The sequence below is a fragment of the Ursus arctos genome, unplaced genomic scaffold (assembly GCF_023065955.2).
Source record: "Ursus arctos isolate Adak ecotype North America unplaced genomic scaffold, UrsArc2.0 scaffold_1, whole genome shotgun sequence".
NCBI lineage: Eukaryota > Metazoa > Chordata > Mammalia > Carnivora > Ursidae > Ursus > Ursus arctos.
The window spans coordinates 4,971,479-4,998,956 of NW_026622763.1; the positions used below are offsets into that span (position 1 = coordinate 4,971,479).

The 27,478-nt window shown below is 45.7% G+C and overlaps 1 protein-coding gene across 1 annotated transcript; it reads left to right on the forward strand.

The window, feature by feature from the left end:
• Nucleotides 1-5,913: 5,913 nt before the first annotated feature.
• On the forward strand, nt 5,914-26,814 carry LOC113263376 (cytochrome P450 27C1). The gene is made up of 9 exons (XM_026510042.4): nt 5,914-6,195; nt 11,786-11,976; nt 13,134-13,333; nt 14,652-14,861; nt 16,073-16,236; nt 19,687-19,853; nt 20,991-21,069; nt 21,533-21,736; nt 25,897-26,814. Exons 1-9 carry the CDS (start codon nt 5,914-5,916, stop codon nt 26,011-26,013), a joined length of 1,614 nt encoding a protein of 537 aa, XP_026365827.1. The 3' UTR covers nt 26,014-26,814.
• Nucleotides 26,815-27,478: the final 664 nt, after the last annotated feature.

Genomic DNA, 27,478 nt, shown 5'->3' on the forward strand with positions numbered 1-27,478 from the left:
ATACAGCGATATGATATTTCTAGACCTAAGTACGGCTGCTCTCAGAGTGTGTGTGGGAAGAGGCCAGGCAGGTAGGTGGAGAGAGTGTTGGCCTCCAAATTGGGAAAACCCGAATTCTCCTGGCCATGAGCCAGTGGTAAGTCTGGGTGTGCCACTCATCTCAGCTCTGATGACCAGTCACTGAGCTGTCTAGCCCAAGAGTTGTAGAGAGGGTCAAATGAAAATAATGTGTGGTTAGGTATTAGTATTGTTATTATTATTATTATTTTTATCTTCATTCACTTATTAATTAAAATACTTTCAAAAAGAAATCAAAATCTTTGGTCTAGGCTTTAAAACATGCAAATGAATGCCATCAAATATGTTTGGAAAGCTAGGTAACATGAACACCTGTCGAAGGCAAATGCTGAACCCAGTTAGTATTGTTATTGTAATTTCAAACAGGGAATGTAAGTATCAGGATTTAAGGCAAATATCCAAGAAAAGAATCCTAAAGACAGGAGTGCCTGGCTGGATCAATCGGCAGAGCAGGTGATTCTTGCTTCAGGGTCTGAGTTCAAACGCCATGTTGGGCGTAGAGCTCGCTTAAAAAAAATTCCTAAAGTGAAACTCCATCCTAAACACTTCTCAAGTTAAATGAAAAGTTGGTGCTCTCAAAACAAAATGAAAAGCAAGCCTTGGAAGAGCTATTTTAGGCAATTTAGGAGCCGTAATAATATGAACTTGCAAGCTATTTAACCCATATACACCTCTGTTCCCTATTTGTTACGAGGGAATTCATATGAAGTCCCTGTGTCCTGTGCGCGGTGGCTGGTGCGGGTATTAGCATCCATGGGGGGCGGAGCAGAGGCAACTTGTCCTCAGAGCTCCTGGGGACTGGGGCAACTGCACGGGGTCCCAGAAGACTGTAGAGGGAAATGCCCAAGCCAGCTGTTCTACACCAAATCTCCTTGAGTGGACAAGGGGCTCAGGAGTTCATATAGCTATGCAAGGTCATTTGGCTAACGTCAAAGTCATGTTTTGCCATTGCGGGGAAAGTTTCCGCTTAGCAAGTAGGTGCTTTGTGGTTTATATCTCTCAGTAGTAGGGACTGGATTCTTCATTTTGCTAACTGAAACAGAAATTTGTTTTGACATTTGTGTCACTGTGTGCCAGCTCTGTGTTAGGCTTGGGGGAATCCAGCCACAAGACAGACACAATCCCAGCCCTTAGGACATTTATAGTTCTCGACTCTGGGTGGGGAACCATTACCTACACAAGCCCTGTCAACGGTTAAAGGGATCTATGACAGACAGGAGGACGGGGCCGTCCTCACCAGGCAAAGTTCTGATAGTTTAGTTTTCAATGTCCACAGGGACAAAATAGGCTGGTGAGGTCAGTGGAAATGTTTGGTATTTTTAGAGTTTTCTCTCTTGTTGTGAATTAATCCTATTTAATTGAAAGTGCCCATTCCTTTGGGCAGGTGTTCTCACTAATGAGGCTCTAACAGAATGGACTCTCTGAATCTGCAAGACCTCACCTCGAGGGCTGATTAATTCATCAAGTCAAAGCCACTTCATAAAGGAGAACAAAAGAATGTGCTGACTCACCTAACTGGGAAATCAGGGGGAGGGTGGTAGATCTCTTCTGGGCCTGTTGGATCCAGTGTCTCCAAGGAGGGTGTCCAGGCTCTCTCTCCGTTGTGTGCAAAGCCCTCAGTGAGGTGCTCTCTGTGTGTGATGGGATAGATGGCTCACAGGGCCTTCCACACTGCAGTGCACAGATGAGAGAGCACCTGGACTGATGCTCTCGCAAAGGCCCATGAGGACTCCGACCACCCTGCAGTGAGGTGCCCAGGGCAGCCGGCCGCGGCCGCATCCGAGCTGCTTGGGCCAGGCAGAGCACTGGGAAACAAGGAGGGGGTGGCTCTCCAAGAGAGGGAGAGTGAGCACACAATTCTCATCTCCCACCAGTCTTTGGAGACCGTGGAGGGGCCTTCTGCCTCACACAGCCTTTCTTTCCGAATTCACTGAAGTCATTCTTTGTGAATCTCTCACAGCACTAGTGTCTAACAAATGGCAAGTGGTGTGAAGCGTGTCTCCTGCCGATGCTCAGAGACCTGACCTGGTCTCCATCCTTGTCGCTCACATTAAAGCAGGTGTAGGGAAAACAAAAGTAGAAGCAGATTCGCACTTAAGACTCAGCTCTTCGGAGTAAGTCTTTGAAGCCTGCTTCCTCATAGAAAATCAGGACAGTGTCTGTGTTGTAGGGTAGCTGTGGGAATGAAACGGATGAAAGGGTGCCTAGGACAGTGCCTGGTGCCCGATACATGTTAATCAACACGCAAACCAACGTTTCATAACGCTAGTTAGTGCAATCAACAGGTTTTCATTCTGGGACGTGAAAGCTATTTTGGCAGCTAGACAACTGCTTCTAAAGCTTTGCTGGCTAACGAACCCCACTGGAGAATTCTCACATACCTTTGAGGAAGAAGAAAATTTTTCTCTTTGCCTCAACTGATGGGGATTGTTGGGGCTACGTGTCAGCAGTGGCCTAAAGAGCCCCAGCTTACTCACAAAAAGAGTTGTTGAGATCTCCCAGTTCTATCTTCGGAATATCTTCATTTCATTTTCTTTCTGTTTTGTCTTTTAATTGACAGGTGTGGGGAAGGAGCAAGATCATACCACTAATTTTTTTTTGAAGCATCATTAATTCTTCAGCTGGAAAATGAAACCAATCAAGGCCAAGGAATCAGAGCATGGGAAGCCAGGATGGGGGAGAGATATTCCCCCAGACCACGGGAAGCTCGGCAAATTATTCCTGCCACCATGTCCAGTAAGTTCAGGTTTTGGAATGGAAAGCCTTGCTTCCTAGAACGTCTTGTGCACTAGTTCTCTTCTGAGATTGATCATCCCTGTTCTATTCCAAGAATATACTTCATTAAGCTTTGCTTGACTATCAGCCCCCACATTCCAGTTCTGCATCCTGGAGATTCATCGGCGGTCACCTTGATTTGAGTTCTGGGAGATTCTAAAGACTATATCTTGGTTTTACTTCCACAGATGGCTAGTTAATGTGTTTAGAGTTTATTCATCCAACTTCCAGAAGGCAACTTTATTTCCCTTTTTTTTCTCTTGGGTTAGGGCACCTCATTGTTTCCCTATGTACTGCCAATAAGCTGGTTTTGTTGAGGGAAAACAGCTGTGCAAAATCTTCTGGTTTCAGGTCAGATGGGGACAGATAGTGCTGACCTGTCTACTTGAAATCAGAGTCTCATTTTTGTTTCTCTTGCTCACTGGGGGAGAAAGGAACAAACACATGGACAGTATTTTCCTATTTGGAAAAATTCTTTTTCAGTCATTTTTTACTTGCGTTTCAGATTCCTATAACATTCCACCCTTTATTTTCTCCCATTAAACTTCCCCATAACTATGAGAATCATTTATTTCAAATAAACTATTTTTTTATTATAAAAGCAATACTCATCAAAAAAAACTTCACAAAGACCAAAGCACAATTTATAATATTTAGTTATTTAGGTTAGAGTGAAAGAAATTCTCCCGATCAGGATGATTTATTCTATTTCTGGGTTCATATACGTTTTCCACTAATAATAATAATTAGCTACAAAACAGTAATAAGAAAACAAGAAAAAAAAAGAAAACGATATACCATTCTATTGCAGAATTTCAGATTGATAATTTATCCCACTGTACTGAGATTCTAAAATAGACTTTGGCTTAGTTTCATTAGGGCTTGAGGCAAACATGAAGAACTGATACCTTTATCTGTACCCACAGTTATGGAACGAGCTTTAGACATCACCAGAGATGACATCCTAAGACATGGGAGAGCAAGAGTGCTCCCTGAAAACTTGTTTCTGTGTGTGATTAAATCTTTCTTCCTTGTCTTTCTCTATATTCTTTTATTCCCATCCACCTTCCTGTCTTCAACGACAGGCTTTTTCTTAGTTAGCCCTAATAAAGATGTAGCCATGTTTTAAATCACTTTAGTTTTTAAAAAATACTTTATTTATTTGAGAGTGAGAGAGCAAGAGTGAGGGTGAGTGGGGGGAAGGGCAGAGGGAGAGGGAGAAGTAGACTCCTAGATGGGCAGGGAACCCAGTGCGGAGCTTGATGCCAGAACCCTGGGATCATGACCTCAGCCCAAGGCAGACACTTAATCAACTGAGCCACTCAGGCATCCCAAATCACTTTATACATGAATCTGTATTTAACAGTTTCTTGTCTAGAATGGACTGAATTGCCTTTTATACGTAAGGTCCCTTTAATGAGATCTTTGGAGGACAAGAAAACCTCAGAAATACTTAAAAAAAGTCTCTTGGAACAAAGTCATTGTGCCATTCTTTATACTCTTCTTGCACAATCGCTGCCCCACTTCTGATTACTGAAATTGAGCCCCGTCTTCCAACCTTGCCGAAAATGCTACTTTTCTTGGGACGTCTTTCTTCTGCACCAGCCCTTCAACTAGGTGCGATCGCTTCTTCCCACAAATTCCAGTCATAATCTGTACCAGCTTTATGACCCTGATGACAATCCCGCTTCGATTTGTGTACCTGCTGTATTCCTCTTACAGGTTATGAGCCCTCACAGGCAGATTCAATGGCTTACACTTTGCATCCCTTGCAGCTACGGTGCTTTATAAATAAGAGTTGCTTAGTACTTACTAGTAAGTTCTAGAAATTGAATAACTGGCCATCTTTGCTTCACTTACATACTTATAATTATTATAAACCCAGTGTAGATCTAACAGAGCTGCAAAGGCATAAACTACTAATAAAAAATAGATCTATTTTTGGTTAGTAACAATACTTGGTGTTTGTAGTTTCTGTTCTTTTTCTCCTTCAGCTGCACGAGTACAAACTGTATGAAATCTTTAAGTAACGTTCTCAGTGTTCAGAGTAAGTTGTTGAACTGCTCATTCAGAATCCAGGCTCCCTTCCTGAAACCAGAGGACACACTTCTTGCCCTTCCCACGCCAAGTCCCTCCCTCATGGCCCACTTCCTCTCTGCAGCAAGGCGCTGAGCTCTGAACTTGCGCTGGCAAGCTCCTCTCTCTTCTCACCTTCCCGTGGAGGTGTGTTCCTTACTCTAAGCATTGCGTAACAGGACCAGTCCTTGTGAGAGACTGGAAACTTGCCAAACGCTCAAGCCAGTGTTCAAGCACCGCACTTCCTCACGACTTGCACTACTGTGCTGGGATGAAATCCAGGAAACTCATAAAGGCCAAATGGAGACTGCACAATTACCCTTATGGAAGCTTGTGGTAAAATAATAATGTGGCCATTTTACAACATCACGAGCTACATGCGCAAATCATCCAACATTTTTGCACGTTGAATTATAACTGTATAGCTTGAAATCGCGAAGAGCTGTTTCTAAAATACATACAAAAAAGGTGAATGAGATTTTTTTTAGGTGTACTCTCCATAGTAATTTTTAAGAAAGAAAATACTTTTAAAAATCTCAGTAGACTTTTTCTTTCTTTCTTTCTTTCTTTCTTTCTTTCTTTCTTTCTTTCTTCTTTCTTTCTTTCTTTTCTTTCTTTCATTTTCTTTCTTCTTCTTCTAATTTTTTTTTTTTTTTTTTTTACCATGGTTGGAAGAGGGGTGGAAGAGGGGGTCGAGCTTAAAATTTTGTGGTTTCGAAGAGCTCTTAAGTGGTGAATTAATGTGCTGTGAAGAAAAGCTAACCGCCTCATTCTCCTGCAGTCTGATCACAGACCACCTCTTTTTTTCCGGCCTTAGGGGAGGGAGCCTTTAATAATGGTCTGTGTAAACTGATGCCCAGGCGGTATGAGTTCGAAGAAGCGCTGCTCGAACACGTTGAAGCGGAGCAAAGACCAACCCCAAAGGGCAGCAGCTCCCCAAACAAAAAAATTGCTTCCACCAACCGTCCAACCCAAACGGCTGCGATGGCTCTGCTGGCGCGAATCCTGAAAGCCCGTGTGAGCCCGGCGCCCGGGCGGGGCGGGCTCCTGGGCGCCCGGGTCCCGCGGCTGTCCCGGCCCGAGGGCGCCCGGCTGCCTGCGGGGGCGCGGGCCGAGGACAAAGAAGCCGGGAGGCGGGGAGCGCCGCGGGCCGGGGGCCGGGCCGAAGGGCCCCGCAGCCTCGCCGCCATGCCGGGGCCCCGCACCCTCGCCAACCTGGTGGAGTTCTTCTGGAAGGACGGCTTCAGCCGCATCCACGAGATCCAGGTAGCGGGGCGCACCGGGCCGGGAGGGGAGCGGGCCAGGGGGTTGTTCCTCCGAGCGCGGAGTGCTAGAGCGCGTCGGAGGGCGTCCGGGAGGAGGCGCCGCGGAGGGTGCCTGCCCGAAGGGACTCCAGGAGGGGGCACCGGGCGGGGGACGCCGGGGAAGGGGCGCCAGGCCCTGCGGGAAGGGGACGTCAAAGAGGGGTGCCTGGGAGGGACCCCAAGGAGGAGGCACCGGGCAGCGGATGCCGGGGAGGGGACGCCGGGCAGGGGGCGCCAAGAAAGGGGCTTCAAGGAAGGGCGCCAGAGCGGGGTCACCGGCTGGGCGCGCCGGCTAGAGGGCTCTGGGGAGTGAGCCCGAGGAGAGGTGCCGGGGAGAGGATCCCAGGTAGGAGACCCCGCGCGGGGTGGACCCCGGCGGGCGGAGGCGCGGTTTGGGACTTGCGGAGCCCAGCAGAGGGAGTCGCCGCCCCGCCCCGGTATGGCCCCGAGGGGGGCCCAGAAGAGTTCCTTTTCCAGCGGGGGTGTCGGGTTCCGGCCCGGGAGCGCTGCGAGCAGCTCTGACCTCTCCAGAACACCGTGTCTACGCAGCCGAGGTCATGTTGCGTCCGTTTCTGGTCCTTTTGCTAGTGTTTTACAAATGGAAAACGAACACGCCTCCCTCCCCCAGACATCTGAGGTTCGGAGGAGGGCTCAGGTTGCTTAGCTTCTAAGTGATGGGGTCGCCACACGAATGTAAATGAACCTCGGCAGCAAGCAAGGACTCGGGCAGGGACCTAGGAAGAACCCAGTCGTTCCAACCACCTGTGGGAGTTTGGGGACCAGCGCAGTCTACAGTTTCTCATCCTGACCCTGAGTTTTACCCTTCCTTTCCCCATCGCAAATTGCGCCTTTCATTGCAAGGTGACCCTCCACCTTCAAGGGTCATGTGACCTCCTTTCCACTCGCTTACTGTGGCAGCTGCTTCCTCACTTGTTCATTTTATCAGGGCTCCCACCCCAGCGCACATTTCTTTCTGGGATCTGGGCCTTCTGACCGCTTCCAAGAACACCCTTCTCCCACCCCTGCCCCACTTTGCTTTTGTTCAAAACTCGTTGTCATCCTTCAAAGCACTTCTCGGGGAAGCCTTGTGTGACCACCCACCTGGCCTGTGCTCGTGGTCATTCATTAGTTCCCTCAAACAAGAAACATACCTGATGGTGCAGAGGCCCTGATTGGGCTGGAGGAGCAGAAACTTCATTGGGAGAAAAAAACAGTAGAACTCAGGAGCAAGTTTAACTTGGCTGAAATTCCAGCCCCTCCTCTCCATCCCCCACACCAACCCTCCACAGTTTTCTGCCTGACATGCTTCTAGGGGTCAAAAATGATTTTCTCTCTTTCCCGTGCGGAATCTGAACATTAAGATATCAGAATGATAGTTTTCGAATGGGGTAAAAAATATTTTATTATTGACTGTGGACAAGTCAGTACAGCTTGATTTTTTTGTTTCTGGCTTTGTTGTTGTTGTTGTTGTTTTGTTTTTTACTTTTATCCACCTCTGCTGCCGTCTGCTTTTTTCCTCACAGCCTAACCCGCCGTTGGTTGGTGCAGCAGCACAGGTTTCTTTGGGAAGCTGACCGCTGTTAAAACCTGCGTCTCTAGCGGGAGCCCCCTAGAGAGCCACCTCTCCACCACCAAAGAGTTTCAGTTCAGATGGGCCTTTTCCCTGCATCTGCCCTGCTTTTTGCCGTCACCCTACATGCAGCCCTCCTGCCAAGGCTCAGACCACTCCTATCACCGTGGTGGGTCCTGAGTGGTGGCACACACCTGCCAGAGGACAGTCACGGAACTGACTCACCTGTGCTTCCTTGAAACACAGACAGGCCCCAACTGCTCCCAGCTCTGCTCTCTGTCTGGGCTCCCCTTTTCCTTTATTCTCCAAATAGCACGCATTCGCAAGAGCAGGAATCCTCCAGCAACCCCTCTGAGGACCCCAGGGAGTGCTTTATGGCCTTGGGTTACCCCACTGCAGCTGGATGCTCTAGACCGAATAAGGTTCTAGTAAAACCCTCTGCCCTGCTCTCCAGCTTGCTCCTGAGGCACATTAGGAGGAAGACCGTTATTCTGTTACCATTACCTCCAGTAAATCACACAGTGTTAGCTTGCCAGTCATCCATATGGTTCAAGTCTTTCCCGTGCAAGTGGAAAAGACCCAGCGTGTTGGCTGAGTGACTTGCCCAAGGTCACACAGCTAGTTAGTGGCAGAGCAGACATCCTAACCTGTGTCGCCAGAGGCTGTTTCAGATGTGACAGAGCAGCAAGCCCTGTGTTCAAATGCTAGCCCTCCACACGCACCTGTGGAATCTTGGCTAATCACTTATTCTCTCTGGACCTCAGTTTCCTTGTCTGTGCAGGAATCTGACAATCCTCATCCATCTCACAAGTGATTGTGAGGTCAAATGAGATAGGGCTATGGAAGGGCTTTGTAAGCTATGATCTTAACAAGTAAATACTAATAATGAATGTTTCTAGAACTCTTTTCGTGTGCCAGGCACAGTTCTAAGTTCTACACGTGAGGCAAGTTCTATTATCTGTCCATTTCACAGGTGAAGAAACTGAAGTACGGTGGGTAAGGCTGCCTGCTAGTACATGTTGAGCTAAGATTCAAACTCCAGCGTCTGTGCTCTTAATGTCTATGCAGATTCTAAGTACTGGGACTGACTGTACTGTTCTGTGGTCCACTAACAAAAAGTGCTGTACGCTATCTGGTCATCCATCTTGTTCTTTCTCGCACCTAGTCGGTTGCTTCCTTGTGCTGATGATGCCTGTTCAGCAGCTGGATTTGCCTGAGGAATGACCCATTTCCCAGTAGTTGTTGTTAACACTCATCTCATCCTTGGCTCCCATTCAGAGACCCAGAAGAACACCTTCCAGTTGAGTCTGAGTGTCTTCATCTTTGGGTGGGAGGACTTCACTTAGGTTGATAAGGAAGTGAGTATCTTCCACCTGAGGAGTAGAAGGAAGAATGGAGAGACAACAGACCCTCTGGCCTGCTATTTCTGAGGTTGTGAATTGGGGTGATAAGAAATGTTGGCAGATGCCAAAGAGAGACTTAGTCATTTTCCCCATATGCTCAGCCCTGGCTCTGCCATGCTAAGCCAGGCTGGAGGGTACTTTCTCTCTCTCTTTCTTATTTATTTATTTAACCCATTTACATTTATTGTGATTTCTCTTTGTCTTTTGGTAGTAGCACTATTGAGATATAATTCTCATACCATACAACAGACACCCCACCCAATCTTAGAACATGTTCATAACCTTAAAAAGAAACCCCATCTTGTTTCTTTTAGCAATCACTCCCCAACTCTCCATCCCCCTGCCTGTAAGCAACCACTAAGTGACTTTCTGTCTCTGTAGACTGGCCTATTCTGGACACTTCATATAACTGGAATCATAACATGTGGTCTTTTGTGTCTGGCTTCTTTCACTGAGCATCACGTTTTCAAGGTTCATCTATGTTGTGGCATGTACCAGTACCTCATTTCTTTTTATGGACAAATAATATTCCATTGTAGGGACATATTACATTTTGCTTGTCCATTCAGCAGTTGACAGACATGTGGATTGTTTCCACCTTTTTGCTAATGGTGAATAATGCTGCGATGAACATTAAGTGTAAGTTTATTTTTGTTTAGACATATGTTTTCATTTTTTGGATATATATCTAGGAGTGGAATTGCAAGGTCTAATAGTAACTCTGTATTTAACCTTTTGAGGAACTGCCAGACTGTTTCTCAAAGTGGCTGCACTATGTACATTCCAACCAGCAAGTGTAAGAGGTTGTGATTTCTCCACATCCTTGCCAGGGCTTGTTATTACATATCCTTTTGATTATAACTATTCTAGTGGGTGTGAAGTGGCATCTCATTGTGATTATGATTTGCATTTCCCTGATGACTAATGATGTTGAGCTTCTTTTCATCTGTTTATTATCCATTTGTATATCTTCTTTGGAGAAATGTCCATTCAAATAATTGCCCAACTTTTATTTGGTTCTTTGTTTTATTGGATTGTAATACTTCTTTATATATCTTACATACAAGTCCCTTATCAGATATGTGCTTTGCAAATATTTTCTCAATTCTGGGGGTTGTCTTTTACTTTCTTTATAGTGTTCTTTGAAACACCAAAGTTTTAAATCTGGATGAAGTCCAATTATCTATTTTTTCTTTTGTTGTTTGTGGTTTTGGTATTATATCTTAAGACACCATTGACACATTCAAGGTCAGGAAGATTTATCCCTATCTTTTCTTTGAAGAATTTTATGGTTTTGGCTTTTTAGGGCTCGAACCCTTTTGAGGTAATTTGTATATCTGGTATGAGAGAAGGGTATAAATTCATTCTTTGCCTGTAGATGTGCCCTTGTCCCAGCACTACTTGTTGAAGAGACTATCCTTCCCCTCTTTAATTGTCTTGGCACTGGTACCCTTGTTGAAAATCAATTGACAAGAGATGTGTGGGTTTATTTCTGAATACTCAGTTCTACTCCAGTGGTTTAGATGTTTATCCTCACGCCAGTACTACACTGTTTTGATTACTGTTGCTTTTGTAGCAAGTTTTGAAGTGGAGGAAAGGGAAACTTTCAACTTCACTCTTTTTTTTCAAGGTTGTTTTTGCTATTCTTGGTCCCTTGCATTTCCATATGAATTTTAAGCTTGTCAATTTGCTACAAAGAAGTCAACTGAAATTCTGATAGAGATTATGTTGAATCTATGGGTCAATTTGGGGAACATTCCCATCTTAATAATATTAAGTCTTCCAATCCACGAACATAGGATATCTTTCCATTTATTTAGGTCTTCTTTAATTTCTTTCAATGATCTCTTATGTCTTTCAAAGTATAAGTTTGCACTTTTTTGGTTAAATTTATTTCTAAGCATTTTATTGTTTTTGATGCTATTATAAATGGATTGTTGTCTTAATTTTCTTTTGGATTGTTCATTGCTTGTGTATGGAAATACAACTGACTTTTGTATATTGATCTTATATCCTGCAAGCTTGCTGAACTTGTTTATTAGTTCTGATAGTTTTTAGTGGATTCCTTAGAATTTTCTGTATGGGAGATCATGCCATCTGTAATTAGAGGTAGCTTTACTTTTCTCTCTAATCTGGATGCTCTTTCTTTCATTTTCTTGCTGGGGGCCATTTTTACAGGTTCATTACAGATTGCCTGCAGAAGGCTCTCTCTCTGCAGAACAGGGTGGCAGAGCTGCTGAGAGTCTGGGACGGGCTGGCACAGTCTTTTTGGCTCAGGCCGTTGAAGGCTCTGCAGTTCATCTCCATCCATAATGACATTTCTCTGTTGTTGCTCCACACAGCTAAATATTGTTAAAAACATAGCTCTAAAGAATAAGAAAACTTATGTGAATATGATTAATGACATGAAAGTACATTTATCTCAAGAATATGTAAAGTTACAACTCTGACTCAGCTCTGTATAATGTAGAGCTTTCCTCTGCCCCAATTTTCTGCTCCCCTAACTCTCAGAAATGTTTATGTTAAAGGTATATCATATCTGTATTTTTTCCTTTTTTGGTTTCTCCATGGTATTGCAGCAGAAGCACACACGGGAATATGGAAAAATCTTCAAGTCTCACTTTGGTCCTCAGTTTGTAGTATCTATTGCAGACCGAGACATGGTGGCTCAGGTGCTCCGGGCAGAGGGGGCCACACCCCAGAGAGCCAACATGGAGTCCTGGCAGGAGTACCGACACTTACGAGGGAGATCCACTGGGCTCATCTCGGCGTGAGTATGTGGCCCCGGGTGAGGCATGGTTGGGAGACTCCTGCCTGGATGCTGGGCTCTGAAAACCATTTTTTGATAAATTGCACAACTCCCAGTGGAGCAGTGTCAAAATAACCTCTTTGCAAGATCTACTAAATACTGGTGTGGGAGGGCCCTGTCCCTTCTCCTCTGGGAAGAGGTTGATGGCAGGACAAGGTCAGGTCATATTAGCTTGGGAGAGGGGAGGAACAGTTTTTCAAGTAGTGCTCCAAGGCTGTAGGTGTCCTCTCAGTGACAACCAAGGAAGGGAGGCTCACAGAGCCGATCGATCTGTGGGCAGGGGAGGAAGCAGGCAGCTGCTTCAGGAGACACTGAAGAGGGGCTAAGAGCCTTCCTTTGTGGATTGCTATGTGATGCTGTTCCCATCTCATAACAGGCTATGATTATTATTTGTAAACCAGGCTTACCCACACCTCTGTGCCCCTAGGGGCTAATCAGCACAGTCCTAGGCAGGAAGGAGAACACAGAGCATCTGTGGATCCCCTGGCCCAAATTCCTTTGGTTTAGAAATTCTATTTGTGATTTTTTTTTTTTTTAATATATATATGCTGTATACATGAACTGGGGAGAAATACAACCATAGGTTTCTCCAATGAGGTAAATAAAAGCTGGGACTGGATATCACCAGAGTCCCTCAAATTCCGCTCTGGGGGAAAGAATCAAACACCTCCTCCCCATTGGTCCTGCCCTGGAGGGGTGTGGCCAAATGCTGCAAAAGCTCTCTGTGCCATCATCACCTGCTGCTTGGCATCCACTAGCCACCCTCCACCCAGGAGCTCAGTTCCTGGCTCTGGAGTTCATACACATAAACTTTTTTCTCTTTCACAACAGCCTTGTGTCTCATTATTATAATATTTTTGCCAGGTTTTTCAAAGGAAATCATATTACTTTCATAAAGATGATTCCCAGTGGCAATTTTTCCCCTTAAACTTTGCTTCAAGGGGAACAGACTGCAAGGCTGGAGTTACTCCCCTCTCCCTGCACACTATCTTAATTCCATTTGGGCTGGCAGATCTTCTTGGCTTTTTATTGCTGGGGAAACTCTCAGAGGTTCCCTGAGTTCTTTTCCAGAATGTCAATGGAAGTAAGATTATTTGAAACTCACTTTACTCTTATAGGGAGGGCGAACAGTGGCTCAAGATGAGACGTGTACTGAGACAAAGAATTCTGAAACCAAGAGATGTGGCCATTTTTTCAGGAGAAATCAACCAAGTTATTGCTGATTTAATTAAAAGAATCTACATCCTCAAGAGCCAGGCAGAAGATGGAGAAACTGTGACCAATGTCAATGACCTTTTCTTCAAATATTCAATGGAAGGTGAGGCAAAGTCTGGAGGTAGATGGAAGAAAGGATGTTTGCCCAAAATAGTAGTTCTCATCCATTGGGTCTGCCCTGTGTCCTCGACAAGCACTGCGCTGGGCCCCACACATACACACCCGTAGCCCTCACAGTGCTAACTTAGCCAGGTGTACCACAGCTACTGGTTTACAAGTGGGGAGACTGAAAATCTGCCCCCATGTTTAGTGGCAGAAACTCAGTTTCACATCCAGGTCTTTTTAACTCAAGAATCATGCTCCTAATTCCTGCACACTTTGGTTTAGCACAGTTTGTGGAAAACACTAGAAATTTAGAGGGCCTCTACTACGGTCATTCTAGCTTTTAAAATTCATGTGGGATGGTAGGACGTTCCCATCTGTGTCCTAAAATCAAAAATCAAACCCCAAAAGTAGTCATTGAAAAGTCCCTGCCCTCTCCCTCTCTCCTGCCCTGGGGAGGTCACCATTTTCTTTAAGGGATACCTGTGAATATTCTTTTTTTTTTTTTTTTTGGCAGAGGGAGAGAGAGAGAGAGTGTGAGAGTACAAGCAGAGAGGGGGCAGGCAGAGGGAGAAGCAGGCTTCCTGGTGAGCATGGAGCCCGATGCAGGACCCCATCCCAGGACGCTGGGATCATGACTCGAGCCAAAGGCAGAGGCTTCACCGACTGAGCCACCCAGGCGCCCCTACTTTTTACTTAGAAAAAACAAAACAAAACAGTAGTGAACCAAACATCTTGTTTTGTACTTTGCTTTTTCCCAAGGACCTTCTATCAGCGTTCTCCTTTTTTAAAAGCGAGTTTACCTTCAAATTTAATTTTTAAGTTAACTTTTTAAAGTTCTATTAATGCTCCTGAACAGAGTAACGAAATCAACAGAGAGATGAGTTGTAAACACAATGGAAAATCCTGCTTTTTTCTGATTCATTGAGACTGTTTCCTGTGCTCCGGTGGCTATCTGGGCCTGGGGCTCCCGCTCCGTGGCCCAGGGAGCCACCTTTCATTACCCAACCTTAGGCAAGTGGCCAAAATGTTGGGGGCTTTGCATCCTGGGTCTTGAACAAAGCCTGGGGAGGGAGGCAGGGAGGGAGCGTGATGCGGCAGAGCCCTGCCGGGCCCAAGGAACGACAGGCCTTCTGTCGGCACTGAACTCGCACAGCCCTGTAGCTCCGGCCATGGTGGAGAACACCTCTGGTGAGCGAGCAGAACCTCGCTCGAGGAAGCCACCCCGATTGCTTTTGCAACTTACTTTATGGCCAGATAGTGCAAGGTGATACTGAGAGTAATGGAGAAGAGGGTTTTTAAATCTCTCTCCCACGCAGGAGTGGCCACCATCCTTTACGAGAGCCGCCTGGGCTGCCTGGAGAACAGCGTCCCGCAGCCCGCCGTGGACTACACCGAGGCTCTGGGGCTCATGTTCAGCATGTTCAAGACCTCCATGTACGCGGGTGCCATCCCCAGGTGGCTGCGCCCGTTCATCCCGAAACCCTGGCGGGAGTTCTGCAGGTCCTGGGATGGCCTCTTCAAATTCAGTAAGAGAAGAATCGAGGGGCACCTGCTGTCTCCCCAGTTGACACCACTGCCCGGCTCGTGGTGTATCTGACACTCAGGCCACCGGGGGTGACGCTGTGGAGGGTGGCCTGATGCAGTTGCGAGTTGTTACTCGGACCAGTTATTTGGCTCAGCTTCTCGGATGACAAGAAGCATGTGGGTTGCTAGTATCAGCAACACGACCGATTTCCCATTTTAAAATTCTTTTTATTGTGATAAACATGCTAGTGGTGATATATGCAAGTAAATGTTGTCTAAGGGAGATGATGTCTTTAGTCCAATAATTCTGTCAGTGCTTGAAATGCAGACAGCGTTTTGGGACTGTGCACTTTCACTCGAACATTCTCATTTGCAGCTTTTTGGAAAAAGACAAATTCCTCTGTTTCTTATGTGGTGAAACAAACTAGGAAACAATACTTTGTTCAAACCCAGCAAAGCAAGATTAGTTTTCCTACATACCTAAACAAGAATTTCCAAAAAGAAAAGATTTCCAAAATGTTTGTCAGAACAGCATTTTTAGAACAATGCTAATGTTGAAAGAAGTGTCCCACAGTGTCTTTTGAAGGCCAACATTCATTGGAATATATAAGTTCTGATGGATTTAATGTGCCACTATCTTTTTAATGGTAACATGGCCTTTACGGTCTCCAGTCTGCCCTCTGGAAACATAGTAGGAAAAAAAAAAAAAAAAAAAGAAGGAATCTGTAATCTTGTTACTCCAAAGCTTTCTTGGCTCTTTAATGAGTAAAGCAAACATTTGCAAATATCTTCTGCATTATTTTCAGAGAGGAAGAGATGCTTAGATTGTCTTTAATTTTTTTTTAAAGATTTTATTTTTTTATGTGAGATAGAGAAAGCATGAGTGGGGGTGGGGGTGCAGGGGCAGAGCGGGAGAGAGAAGCAGGCTCCCCGCTGAGCAGGGAGCCCAACACGGGGCTTGATCCCAGGACCCCGTGATCATGACCTGAGTTGAAGGCAGATACTTAACTGGCCGAGCCACCCAGGTGCCCTCTGTCTTTTAACTTTTCATTCATTTATACGAACAAGCATGTGGATGAGCTTCCTAGGTCGACAGTAAATCAACCTGGGTTTCGATTAGCTTTGGAACCTGCCACAGATTAAGTTATTGGGAAGGTGAAGAGATTATTCTCAACCAAAACTTCTTTCAAAATAAATAACTCTTTTCAAACAGGCCAAATCCACATTGACAACAAGCTGAGGGACATACAGTGCCACGTCGACCGTGGGGAGAGAGTGAGAGGGGGGCTGCTTACGTGCCTCTTCCTCAGTCAGGAGCTGACGCTGGAGGAGATCTATGCCAACATGACGGAGATGCTGCTGGCCGGCGTCGACACGGTGAGCTTCGCGGCCTTTCTCTCTCCTGATAAGCAATGCACAGCTAAAGCAGGGGCCTTTCTGAGTAATCTCATGTGCATATGTGCTGGTGCCAACGGAAGTTCCGCTTCACTGCGGAAAGGCTCTAGGAGAAAACTCTAACTTTTAAATAATATACGTGTATTTTAAAACGTAAAACCATAATTCTGCAAAAAACGTGACCCCCATTCAGTTATCATGCACACAAAGTAACAATATATAAGTTTTAAAGTTTAAAAATCATTCCCGATTTGCAAGCATTGGCCCATTGCCTCATAATATAAAAAATGGAGGCACAGACGTTGGAAACATTATTGATCATTTAAAGTATTGCAGGTCACGGAGGACTCCCCAATTCATTTGATAAAGCCACCGTCACTTTTAAACCAAAACCCGTTAAGGAGAACATAAAGAAAAGTTTAATAAACAGTTTGACTTATGAATATGTGTGTCTATCAGTCTTAAGTTCCTGATGAATAGATTTACTGTGGCAGATGAATAATCTACTATGACCAAGGAAGGATGAATATCAGAATGAAACAAAGCACGGCCAGTGGACTGGGTGGGAATTGCATCCCCTGTTGTTAAGTGAGAAATGCAGAATCAGAAAACTGTGTATGCCGAGCTCCAGTTGGTAAAACAAACATGTCTGTATCTGTACGCGATTTTATGAGTGTGGAGGAAGTATGGAGGGTGCACACTGGATTGTTAAGATGGGTTACCTGCCTGAGGGTGGGGTGCTGTGGGGGATGGGAGCCAAGTTTCCTCCCAAAACATATGTGTAATAGGATACATTTACTTGTGTATGAAAAATAATATGCATGTGGGTAGATGTACAAAGAAATTTTTTAATTTGCTAAAAAGAAGTAGTGTAACAGGAAAGAGCAGGGCAAGGCTTTTAGTATTTGGTGGAGGAAAAGTTAGTTGAGCGAAATAATTACAATTTGCCTGGTGCTTTACTCTTTCCAAAGCCCTTCAAAAGTCAACAACTAAGCTCATCACCTCAAAGCTTTTCCTTTACAAGAGTGCTTCCTGAACTCGAAAAAGGCACAGACCTGTTTAAAAGGGAGAACCCCCACCCCCAGGGTTGACGTTGTTTTTATTACAATGTCACATAAACATGTAAAAGCAAAAAACTTGGTGTAAACTCCTTATTCTTATGGATCTTCTACAGTAACACAAAAACATGTGTATCAAACTAACCAATGAGATCAATGTGATCAAGGAAAACTCTAATCAGCCATGTGAATGTGATGGCTGGTGTGGGTTTGATTGAATGGGGAAGGGAAGAGTGAGGGTTGGTCTTGCCGCTAAGCGGATTTGCGTGCATTGTCCCTCTTGCCCCCTGGCGGTAACTAAGAGCATCACATGAGGTGGAGCGCAGAAAGGACCCTTCCTACTGGAGGCCACTGAAGGGCATATCCGCAGACACATTCTTTCAACTTCTTATTCATTTTCTAAAATATTACTTAAAAAAGCTTAATTGCAGCAAAATTTAGGCAAAAGAAACTGCATCCTTTAAAACCGTACAATTCGATATAACTTGTGGGCAGATACAGCATAAGCCAAATGCGATCATTTATGAAATCACCACCACAATCAAGATCCGGAACATTTCTACGACCCCTGAAATTTCCTACCCAGATTTCAGTCCAATTCTCCCGACTCCTCTGCCCCAGGCAACTGCTGATCTGCTTTCTGATGCTGACCATCAGTTCGCACTTTTCTAGAAATTGATAGGAATGGAATCATACAGTGTGTATTTTGCATCCAGCTTCATGCAGTGAGCAGATGATTTCAGGATTCACCCCTGTAGTTGCATATCAAAGTCGTTTATTCTTTTTTATTATGGAGTGCAGGCAGCCCTCGCTTTACGGCGCTTTGAGGATTAGTGTGTTGTTTTTATTTTACAAATTGAAGGTTTGTGGCCACCCTGCGTCAAGCAAGTTTATCGGCTCCATTTTTCCAACAGCACCTGCTCACTTTGTGTCTCCATGTCACATTTTGCTAATTCTCGCGATATTTCAAACATTATTATATTTGTTATAACAATATATAATACCTATTATATTTTTTATGATGTATAATATATAAACATATTATATTTGTTATAATAATATATAATAATAGAATCACTGGTCTGTGCTCAGTGGGTGATTAGGACTTGCTGAAAACTCAGGTTATGGTTAGCAGTTTTAGCAGTAAAGTATTTTTAAATTAGGGTGGGTACATTGTTGTTTTAGACATAATGCTATTGCATACTTAATAGATTACAGTATAGTGTAAAAATAGCTTTTAATTGCACGAGGAAAGCAAATAATTCATTTGACTCGCTTTATTGTGAAACTCGTTTTATTGTGGTGGGCTGGAACCCAACCCACAATATCTCCAATGTATGCCTGTCCATTGTATGGATATACCGCATTTGGTTTTTCCACAGAAATGTGATTTTAATAGAAATTTCTAAATTATTTCCTTATCACTTATAAGGAAGAACTTGCACATTATATATATTATAGGAGAGCTAAAAACATATAATATCTATTACAGGGAAATGATATCAGTATGGCCTACTGACTCCAGATTTTTTTTTTAGGTAAAAGAAAAGGCATTTATACTGTGGAATTTCCTTGTTTATAAGACAGTGAAATACAGTCACATAGATAATAGTGAGAATGTAGTAAGAGTCTTGGAGAATAAAATAGAATTATTCTCAATGACCAGAAATGCAGTTCTTCAGTCTTAGACGTAGTATAAAAAAGGATACTACTTTGCATAAATGATCTATTAAATCCTTATAGGTTGCTTTATTTAAGAAGCGCAAGGAAACAGTGAACAAATACCCGCCCCGCACCACCCCCCCGCCCCCCTCACCCCCCCCCCGCCCCGCCCCGCCCCGCCCCGCGCCGCCCCGCGCCGCCCCGCCCCGCCCCGCCATGACGCAGCCAGAGCCGGCCCCGCCCAACCCTCGTGGGCCTGCGCAGTACCAGACTGAACAATTCCCCGGCTGACCGGCAGGCGCTGGCCCTTCCTAGCAAAAAAGAGATGACCCTTGCAAAGAAGGTCACAGAAAGTTCCAGGCAGCACTTACAGGGTTGACCAGCATCCTTATGTCCTCTTAGATGCCATCGAATAGGATTGCTTTTAAGCGATCCAAAAAGTTCTGAAATAATTTCTCCTGCAGCCCTTCATTTAAAGAGCAATTGAATCACATAGTTGATGTTACTTTCCAATAATATTTATTTTTTTCTGGCCTGAATTAGGGAAAATCAGCTCTCGCTTTGGTAAGACCTAACGTGCTCGGATGGAGTTGAATGAACATGACTTTACACCTGTGCTTAAGCTCAGTTGACTTCCTGGCGGAAGTTGCCTGCTGCCTCGGTCCTCGGTGTTACTCACCCACGTGCCTGTGTCTGCCGGTTTCTTTGTTAGACATCCTTCACGTTATCCTGGGCAGTGTATCTGCTTGCCAGGCACCCAGAAGTGCAGCAGACCGTGTACCGGGAGATCATTAAGAATTTGGGGGAAAGGCACGTCCCAACGGCAGCCGATGTCCCCAAAGTCCCACTGGTCAGAGCTCTGCTGAAGGAAACGCTGAGGTAAAGGGCTCACCAAAATCCATGTCAAAAACTGCCTTGTAAGTCTCTGATTCTTTATTCGACATCGTACCTGCTTTAGTCATGTCGTTCACCAAATTTCCCAACATGCTCCGTGGTTCCTGTTCCTCTGAAAGTAAAGCAGAACAAGATGGATTGATCAGGAAACTGTTTTGGGCTGTCTGGCTAATTACCAAACCTTCTTACTGTGGTTCTTGTGTGGATATGCTAGTTGGGTCGGCGACACCAAATGAACTCCTTCACTCTTGGGCAGGGCTTTACCAACACTCGGAAAAGCCTGGGCATGAGGGATATGGGGCCTTAGGTGGGTTTGGGTGGGAGGTAGGATAGGTGGCCAGTGCAATTTCTTCCTCCTCTGAGGTTCAAGGATTCTGAACACAGCGTTCCTCAGTGGAGGACCTGCCCTGCCGAAGAGCAGAGGTGGATATATGGTGTACCCCACAATAATTCTTTTAAACTCGACTTGATAATGGCGTTTCAGGTTCTGGACCCTTAATCTACAGCATGTTGTTTAACCTCGGGGGAAATAAGCTAGCTGTGTGTTGACTGGTATCTGTCAATTACAGTTTCGTTCAGAGTTTTCTCCGGATTACCTCTTGGAAACAATCCAAAAGCTGAAATAGAGCATTGTTTTTTCAATTTTAGAATATTTTATTACCCGAAAAGAAACTCTGAACCCCTTAACCATCATCCCCAGCCTCTCCCATTTCCCTCCCCTAGACAACCACTGATTTGCAGTCTGTCTCCGTAGAGCATTTCTCAACATGTGTTTCCCAGGCCCCTGAGTCCTGTGGACTGTTGCTTGATAAAGGGGTCCCATGTGCACGTAAGTTTACCAGACTCAGGATTATCCCTGCTGGGAACACAATAGCACATTCAAGGCTCTGCTTCGTGTTTCATAAACATTTTTGACCAAGGGACCTACTTTCCCATTCCTCAGATTACTCGCTGGCCAAAGCTAAGGAGCCACGGAGGTCCTTAGGAGATTTCTTAGTTGAAACTGGACCGTATGTTATGTTTTCGAAAAATGAAAATGGCAAAATGTCCAGATTTTTGAAAGTTTAGTAAAATACTTTAAAAGGGACTGCCTCATTCCTGCTTCTGTTGGTTCTGTTCCAGGCTGTTTCCAGTGCTGCCAGGGAATGGCCGAGTCACCCAGGAAGACCTGGTTGTTGGCGGGTACCTGATTCCCAAAGGCGTGAGTTTGGTTGCCAGGGTGTGGGGACTTGGGCTTTGCCATGGTGGCTGAGCGGGAAATCTGCTGGCATGTTTAGGGAGTCCTTGCGCCCAAGCAAACATCAGTAGGTTTCTGTATTTTGTGACAAAGATGGGGCTTTGGAAGCAAGGAGGTGCTTATTGCCCTGGCAAAAGCAAAGCCAGATGTTTCTGTAGCTCACAGGCCTTTCTCCTCCTCCCTCCCCCAGAGGCCCATGGGCATAGCAGTTGTGGGGGGTGGGGTCGAGGTTTGAAGGACCTGAATCTCTTCAGTGGCTGCACTGGCATGAGGGGTGGGCATCCACTGAAGGAGGACTGCCATCCTGGGGGCCCTTACGTGGCCAGAAGCACCTCTGGAGAGACCATCCAACCGGGGTTCTTGCCTCTGCTCTGCTTTTATGTGATCCTACTGTTTTTTTCTTTTTCCTTGCAAATGGTGTCCTCAGACCCAGCTGGCCCTCTGCCACTATGCCACATCCTATGCCGATGAGAACTTCCCTCGGGCCAAGGAGTTCCGGCCGGAGCGCTGGCTGCGGAAGGGAAGCCTGGATCGAGTTGACAACTTTGGGTCCATCCCCTTTGGGTACGGGGTTCGGAGCTGCATTGGGCGGAGAATCGCGGAGCTGGAGATCCACCTCCTGATGATCCAGGTAGGCGTGTGGGGGCCAGATGTCGCCTTCCACCTTGACCTTGTTTCCTGGGCTCCACCAGACCTGGACTTGGGTGGGAAAGGAGATGTGATCTGGAAAACTCAAAAGCAAGAGCTTCATGTTAAATCCCTTTTATATTTTAAAATGCTACCCCTTGGGTCTCCTGACCACTCCCCCAAGCCTCTTTCCTCCTTCAAACCGTGGAGTGGCAGTTGGGGCCCTTGGAGGCCTGAAGGACTGGGAGGTGTGCATGTTCTGGGGGGTCTACAGGGGCCCAAGAGCTCAGCTCTTCATCATAGGAGGAGCTCTTGACAGAAGTGAACGGGAAGGTGTCAAACCAGTGGTCCTTGAACGTTTTGGAGCAGCAAAGGCATTAGGAAGCTCCTTAAAATGCAGGTTCCTGGGCCCACCAGGATAGTAATTTGGTGGGTCTAGGGTGGGGCTGCAGGGGTTTCTGATGCTGGTGATCACTGGGCTGCACTCTGAGAGATGTGTGATCCAGCCACTTACACAGAGCAGTCGTTCTCACACTTGTTTAGGTTGTGAAACAGCAGGAAGGCTTGGTTTTTGTTGGAGAATACCTTACATTTAATCTCTTACTGTTAAAATAGATGCTTTTCTGCCTATACTGTATTTGAGTTTGTGCTGTGGCATGAGCTAGATCATGTTGGAAGGAAATTTTATAAAAGAAAAGACTTTAGTAGAGAAAATTCTACTCGTTAGGTTTCCCTGCAAATTTAGGAAGACTAATATTAACATATCTTAGCCATGAAAGATCTTGGCCCAAGGTTTGGGAGCCACGGCCATTGACATTGCATTGGAAGGATGTAGAGATTACCTGGTGACCCAGGCTCCCCATTTTATTGAGGAAGCAACTGAGGCTCAGAGAGTTGGAGCCACTTGCCACAGTCACAGAGTGGCAGGTGTGTGGCACGGCCCAGGTGTCTTGACTCCTCCCTACATTTCCCCCCTATGTCATGGAGGTGCTTTCCCGCAGCCTCGCAGAGCTTAGAGGGGAACACGGAGGGGCTGGGACCTCGATGACAGATGGCATGAGAGAGCATCAGGTGCTATGGAAGCCTGGCCAGCCTGGGAGGGGTGGAGAGGGATTCTGAATGGTCTGTACTTGGGGACGGCTCTGAGAGCTGAAGCTGAGGGGCTTCTGCGCAGGTGGGGAGCATGCAGCAGGAGGTGTGGGAGCAGAACACCTCTCGAGCTGCGCGGCTCAGGTGGGGAAAGCCCAGTGACCAGTGTGTTGAACGGTCATCTCCCCTCTGTCGGGATGCAGTGGCTGCTGGCCAGGCTCAGTGGGGTTGCTGCCAGTGCAGCCATTCCTGGCGACGGTGGGCCCTGTGGCTAATGGCCCATCGCAGTCAGGTCTGAGGTGAGAGGCAGCTCAGTGCAGTGTAGATAGCAGTTCCGGGGCGAGCAGACTCGAATCCCAGCTCTGCTCTTTTCTGGTTCCGACACTATGGGCAGATTTCTCCACCATGCAGAACCTATTTCCTTATTCACAGAATGGGCCAAATACCTACTTCTTGGGTGTGTGAGGACTAAAAATAGTGTCCACACACAGACTGTGCCAGAGAACTGGAAGCTGCTGTTGTCCACGGACCTGCTCTGAGTGGCTGCCCCTGGGTTTTCAGAAAGGTCTCATGCTCCATAAAATGCTGCCATGAAGTCTGCAGCCACATCCGGGACAGGCAGAGGCCGTGTCCTACTGGGAGCTTATGGGGCTTACGCTCACCCAGCTCTGGCTGCCTGAAGAACCAGAGGGGACACCACAGGAGCAGGAGACCCCAGCTGAGGGCACAGAGGCCAGCCCTGCCTGGGATTCCCATTGGAAGAGGGTCAGAAATGGGGTGTTTGGTGGTGGCGATGGGGTTTTGTTTGTTTGGTGCTATTAACATAAAAATGTACCTGCTGCAGTTTTTCCGCAGAGTCCTCATTTCTACTTGTGCAAATATAGAACGGGAATATCATTATTGGTAATTGCCAAGGAAAAAAAAGAGAGAGAGAAGGCACAAATAAACCACACTAGCAACGAGAAAGGAGACACAGCTACACATGCAGTCGTTGATTTTTTTAAATCAAGAAAATACCACAAATGGCTTTTTTTGCTAATAGACTTGAAGACTTAGATAAAATGTACAATGTACTAGAAAATGTAAGTTGCCCAGATTGACTTGAAAGAGAATAGACTTCAGATACTGAATACATGGAGTCAGTAGTAAGATGATTTACGCCTCAAACGTTCCAGACCTAGACAGTGTCATTGAAAGTTTTATCAAACCTTCAATGAATGGATAATCATCATCTTATACAGAGACTAGAAAAAGGAAGTCTCATTTTTATGAGCCTTGCATGGCCCTGATATTCAACACCTGGAGAGGATAATAAGAGAAAGGAAAACTGCTAGCCAATCTGATTTATTAGCAAAGACGGAAAATATCCTAAGGGAAAAATTGGCAAAGCGAATTCAGCAGCATAAGAAACAGAAGTGCCTCCCTAGCACCTCAGGTGTATTCAGGATTGCAGGGATGGCGCACCTCAGGGACATCTGTTGATAGCATTTGCCACAGTAGCTAATTGAAGGAGAAAAAGTATATGACCACCCCCAAAAGGAATCGATAGCATTCCACACACATTCATGAAGAAAGTCTCTTAGCACACTAGTAACGGGAGGGCTTTCCTTAACCAAAGAAAAGGCGTCTCCCCCAGTAGGACAGGAAACATGCCTGTGGCTTCGGGAAGGGAAGGGACGTAAAGGTGCACCGTCATATGGGAACAAGATACTTCAATCACACAGAGAACTTTTAGAAGATGCACTTTAGCTCCTTGGGAGTTGAGACTCGAGGCACAAGAGGGGTTTTGTTTTTTGCTTGTACATTTCCTGTGTAGTTTGGATTTTTTTTAGTAGCATAGTGTTGCCCACTCAGAAAGGGAAGAAGGCCATGTGGCACGCTGGCCTTGAAGTGAGGAGACCTACATGTGAGTTCTCCTGCCACGTGGGATGTGCAAGCAGTTCTGGGAAGTCAGAACCAAAGGTCAGAGGTTAGATGTTTGCTGAAGCTATCTCGATGCTATAACATGTCGGAGCTGCCTAAATACGGGTCATTCAGCTTGGCTCTTGAAGTGTGACAACAGAGGGGGTCCAACATATGTCCCCAGTCAGCCCTGCCCCTTCCCCCTCTCTGACCTTCCCTGGAGCCCCAGCCCACCTGAGGACCCGTCAGTGTCCTGGGGGACGAGGCTGGAGAGGGAGTCAGGGCAGGGAGGGGGTGAGCAGCCTGGATCCCATGTGACATTATATGTTCTCCAAAACTGACACTTTGTTAGGCTAGACTTTATTCTGGACCAGTGGGCAGCAGTGTTGGGGGCAGTAGCTAGTGTGCTGGTGAGCACAGCCCTTCCTCCCTTCCAGGAACTCATGTGTGCTCTGACACGGGTCTTAGAGCAGGTGGCCTTGAGTTCCCTAAGCCAGCGTGACCTTGAACATCAGGCCAGGGCTGGTTGGTGGTGGAGGTTATTGCTTTAGGCTGATGGATACTTTGGTGCTCTTTAAAACTCATTGTTGAGGTCCTTTCCAGTTTGACCCGGAATGGTAGAGCTGGTTCTCCCTTTGAACCGCAGAAATGAGAAATGGAATCAAAGGTACAGATCGAGAATATTTAAATTGAGAACTGAAGCCTGTTTGGATGATTCACCTGCAAACGGTGGTGTGCTCCCCCAGGCCTGTGTCACCTCAGGTTCCCAGTCCGAGGGAAACCTGGGATTTCACCTTGTCTCTCTGTCCTCCTTGCTCCTTTGATTCCTTCTTTACCTCGACCTAAAGAGGAAGCAGAGGAGTTGGAGTTTTGAAATGGCTGAGAAAATGGGAGTCATTTGAACACTGTGTCTGCATATCTTTGTCACATGAGTTTCCCAGTTGCTCAGTGGACAGGCCGGGCTCCTGTGCAGGACCTAGTGTTGCTTTCAGACCCGCAGCATCCCCTGCATCCCCCTAATTGGTGATTGGTGTCCTGCACCATGGCCGTGCCCACTTCCCGGGCTCCCTGTAGCCCATGCGCACTGCAGGAAGATGAGGGGCTCTCATTCAGAGCCCTGCGAGTCCCCTGCTGCCTCCATTTTGAATTCCCCCTCTTTCTTTCTCTTCTTAGTTGCTTCAACATTTTGAGATCAAAACATCCTCTTGGACTAAAGCTGTTCCTGCAAAAACCCATGGGCTGCTGACTCCAGGGGGGCCCATCCACGTGCGTTTTGTTAACAGAAAGTGAGCCTGGATTTTTAAACCCAGCCAGCCACCTGACACAAACCCAGCGTTCCAATGTCACTGATGACGGCGGAGGAGGGAAACCATCACTTTTAGAGGCTGTCTTAGTGATAAACTGGCCCCCCACATTCTGGGAGACTTGTACATCTTTATGCAAAGTAATTGGAAAAGATTATTTGACTTTTGCAAACCAGTGTTGCCTTTTCTTTGGAGAAACGACTGTTTAAAAATGAGCGGCACTGAATCCTGGTGTCTCCTCCATGGTCTTACCCTTGTGCTGTATTTGATGTTCAGTTAAGTGTAGTCTCCTAGGCGTTCGTGCAAGGAAATGTTGGTTCACTTACGCATTCTGTGCGTGAATAGATGTCCTGCAATACTGCACCAGGATCTATGTCGGGAAGCAAATGCAACTGTTTCCAATTTGAAGAGGGAACATTACGAATGTCTCTGTAATACTGTAAGTATGGGAAGAAAGCACCAGAGTCAACATTTTATCCAGATTTAGATCCCGCAGAAGGGCTCAAAACTAAAAGGACTATATTCTTATTTTTCTCTCCAAACTGGTGCTTCCTTTTCCAGTAACAGCTCCTAAAGAAGTTGAATGTTAGCTTTTGTTTGAAAGAAATCATCAATAGAAAATAGAACTCCTGGTGAAATCCAGAATAATTGGGTTTTCTAACCCAGTGTAAACACTAAGCAGATGTATAAGAAAGAAAATCTGACTGTGTGGGATTTCATTGCCTCAGTTGAGAAAAATGAATTAGACAAGCATCGTGGAAAACCGTGTAACTTTAGAACATTTTTATTTCAAGGAAAAAATAAATATATAAATGGACATGCTATAGATAAAATAATATTTTGATCTTCATGGTGTTATTTTAAATATCTGAACTGGAAATGTGATCCAGCTGTTGGTGCTTATGTAAGGCTCCAGCCGGACGCCTTGGGCCCCAGGATTGCGCGCTCATGCCAAGCTCCGCTGCCTTTCATGCTACTTGCTGATTGCTGATAAGAAAAAACTCCATTTTGTAACATTCGCCCCATAGTCATGCTTGAAACTGCTTCTTCTCAATCCCACAAATCTTTTCACATAATCCTCCCCCCAAATCACTTCCCTACTAATACATACCATATATCTCCCCCCCACTTTGGTTAGTCATGCTGCAAAAGAAACCTTAAATGAAATAGAAATAAAAGCCATTTCACATACCATCTTTGTTAAAGTATGTGGCAATGTTAAATCTGTGTGTGAAGACAGAACAACTCTGAGTGCTGTAAAAATACGTACAGTTAAATATGAAATTACGTCATGATAACAGATGAGATGTTGGATTACTTGGAGGTTTATGAACTTTTATAAGCTAGCTTCAATTTTATTCTGTTTGTGACTGAACTTAAAAAGTATTGAGACGAACAGAGCAACTTGCAGTGACCTCTTATTCTACAAGGCGACCCTCTACAAGGCCTGG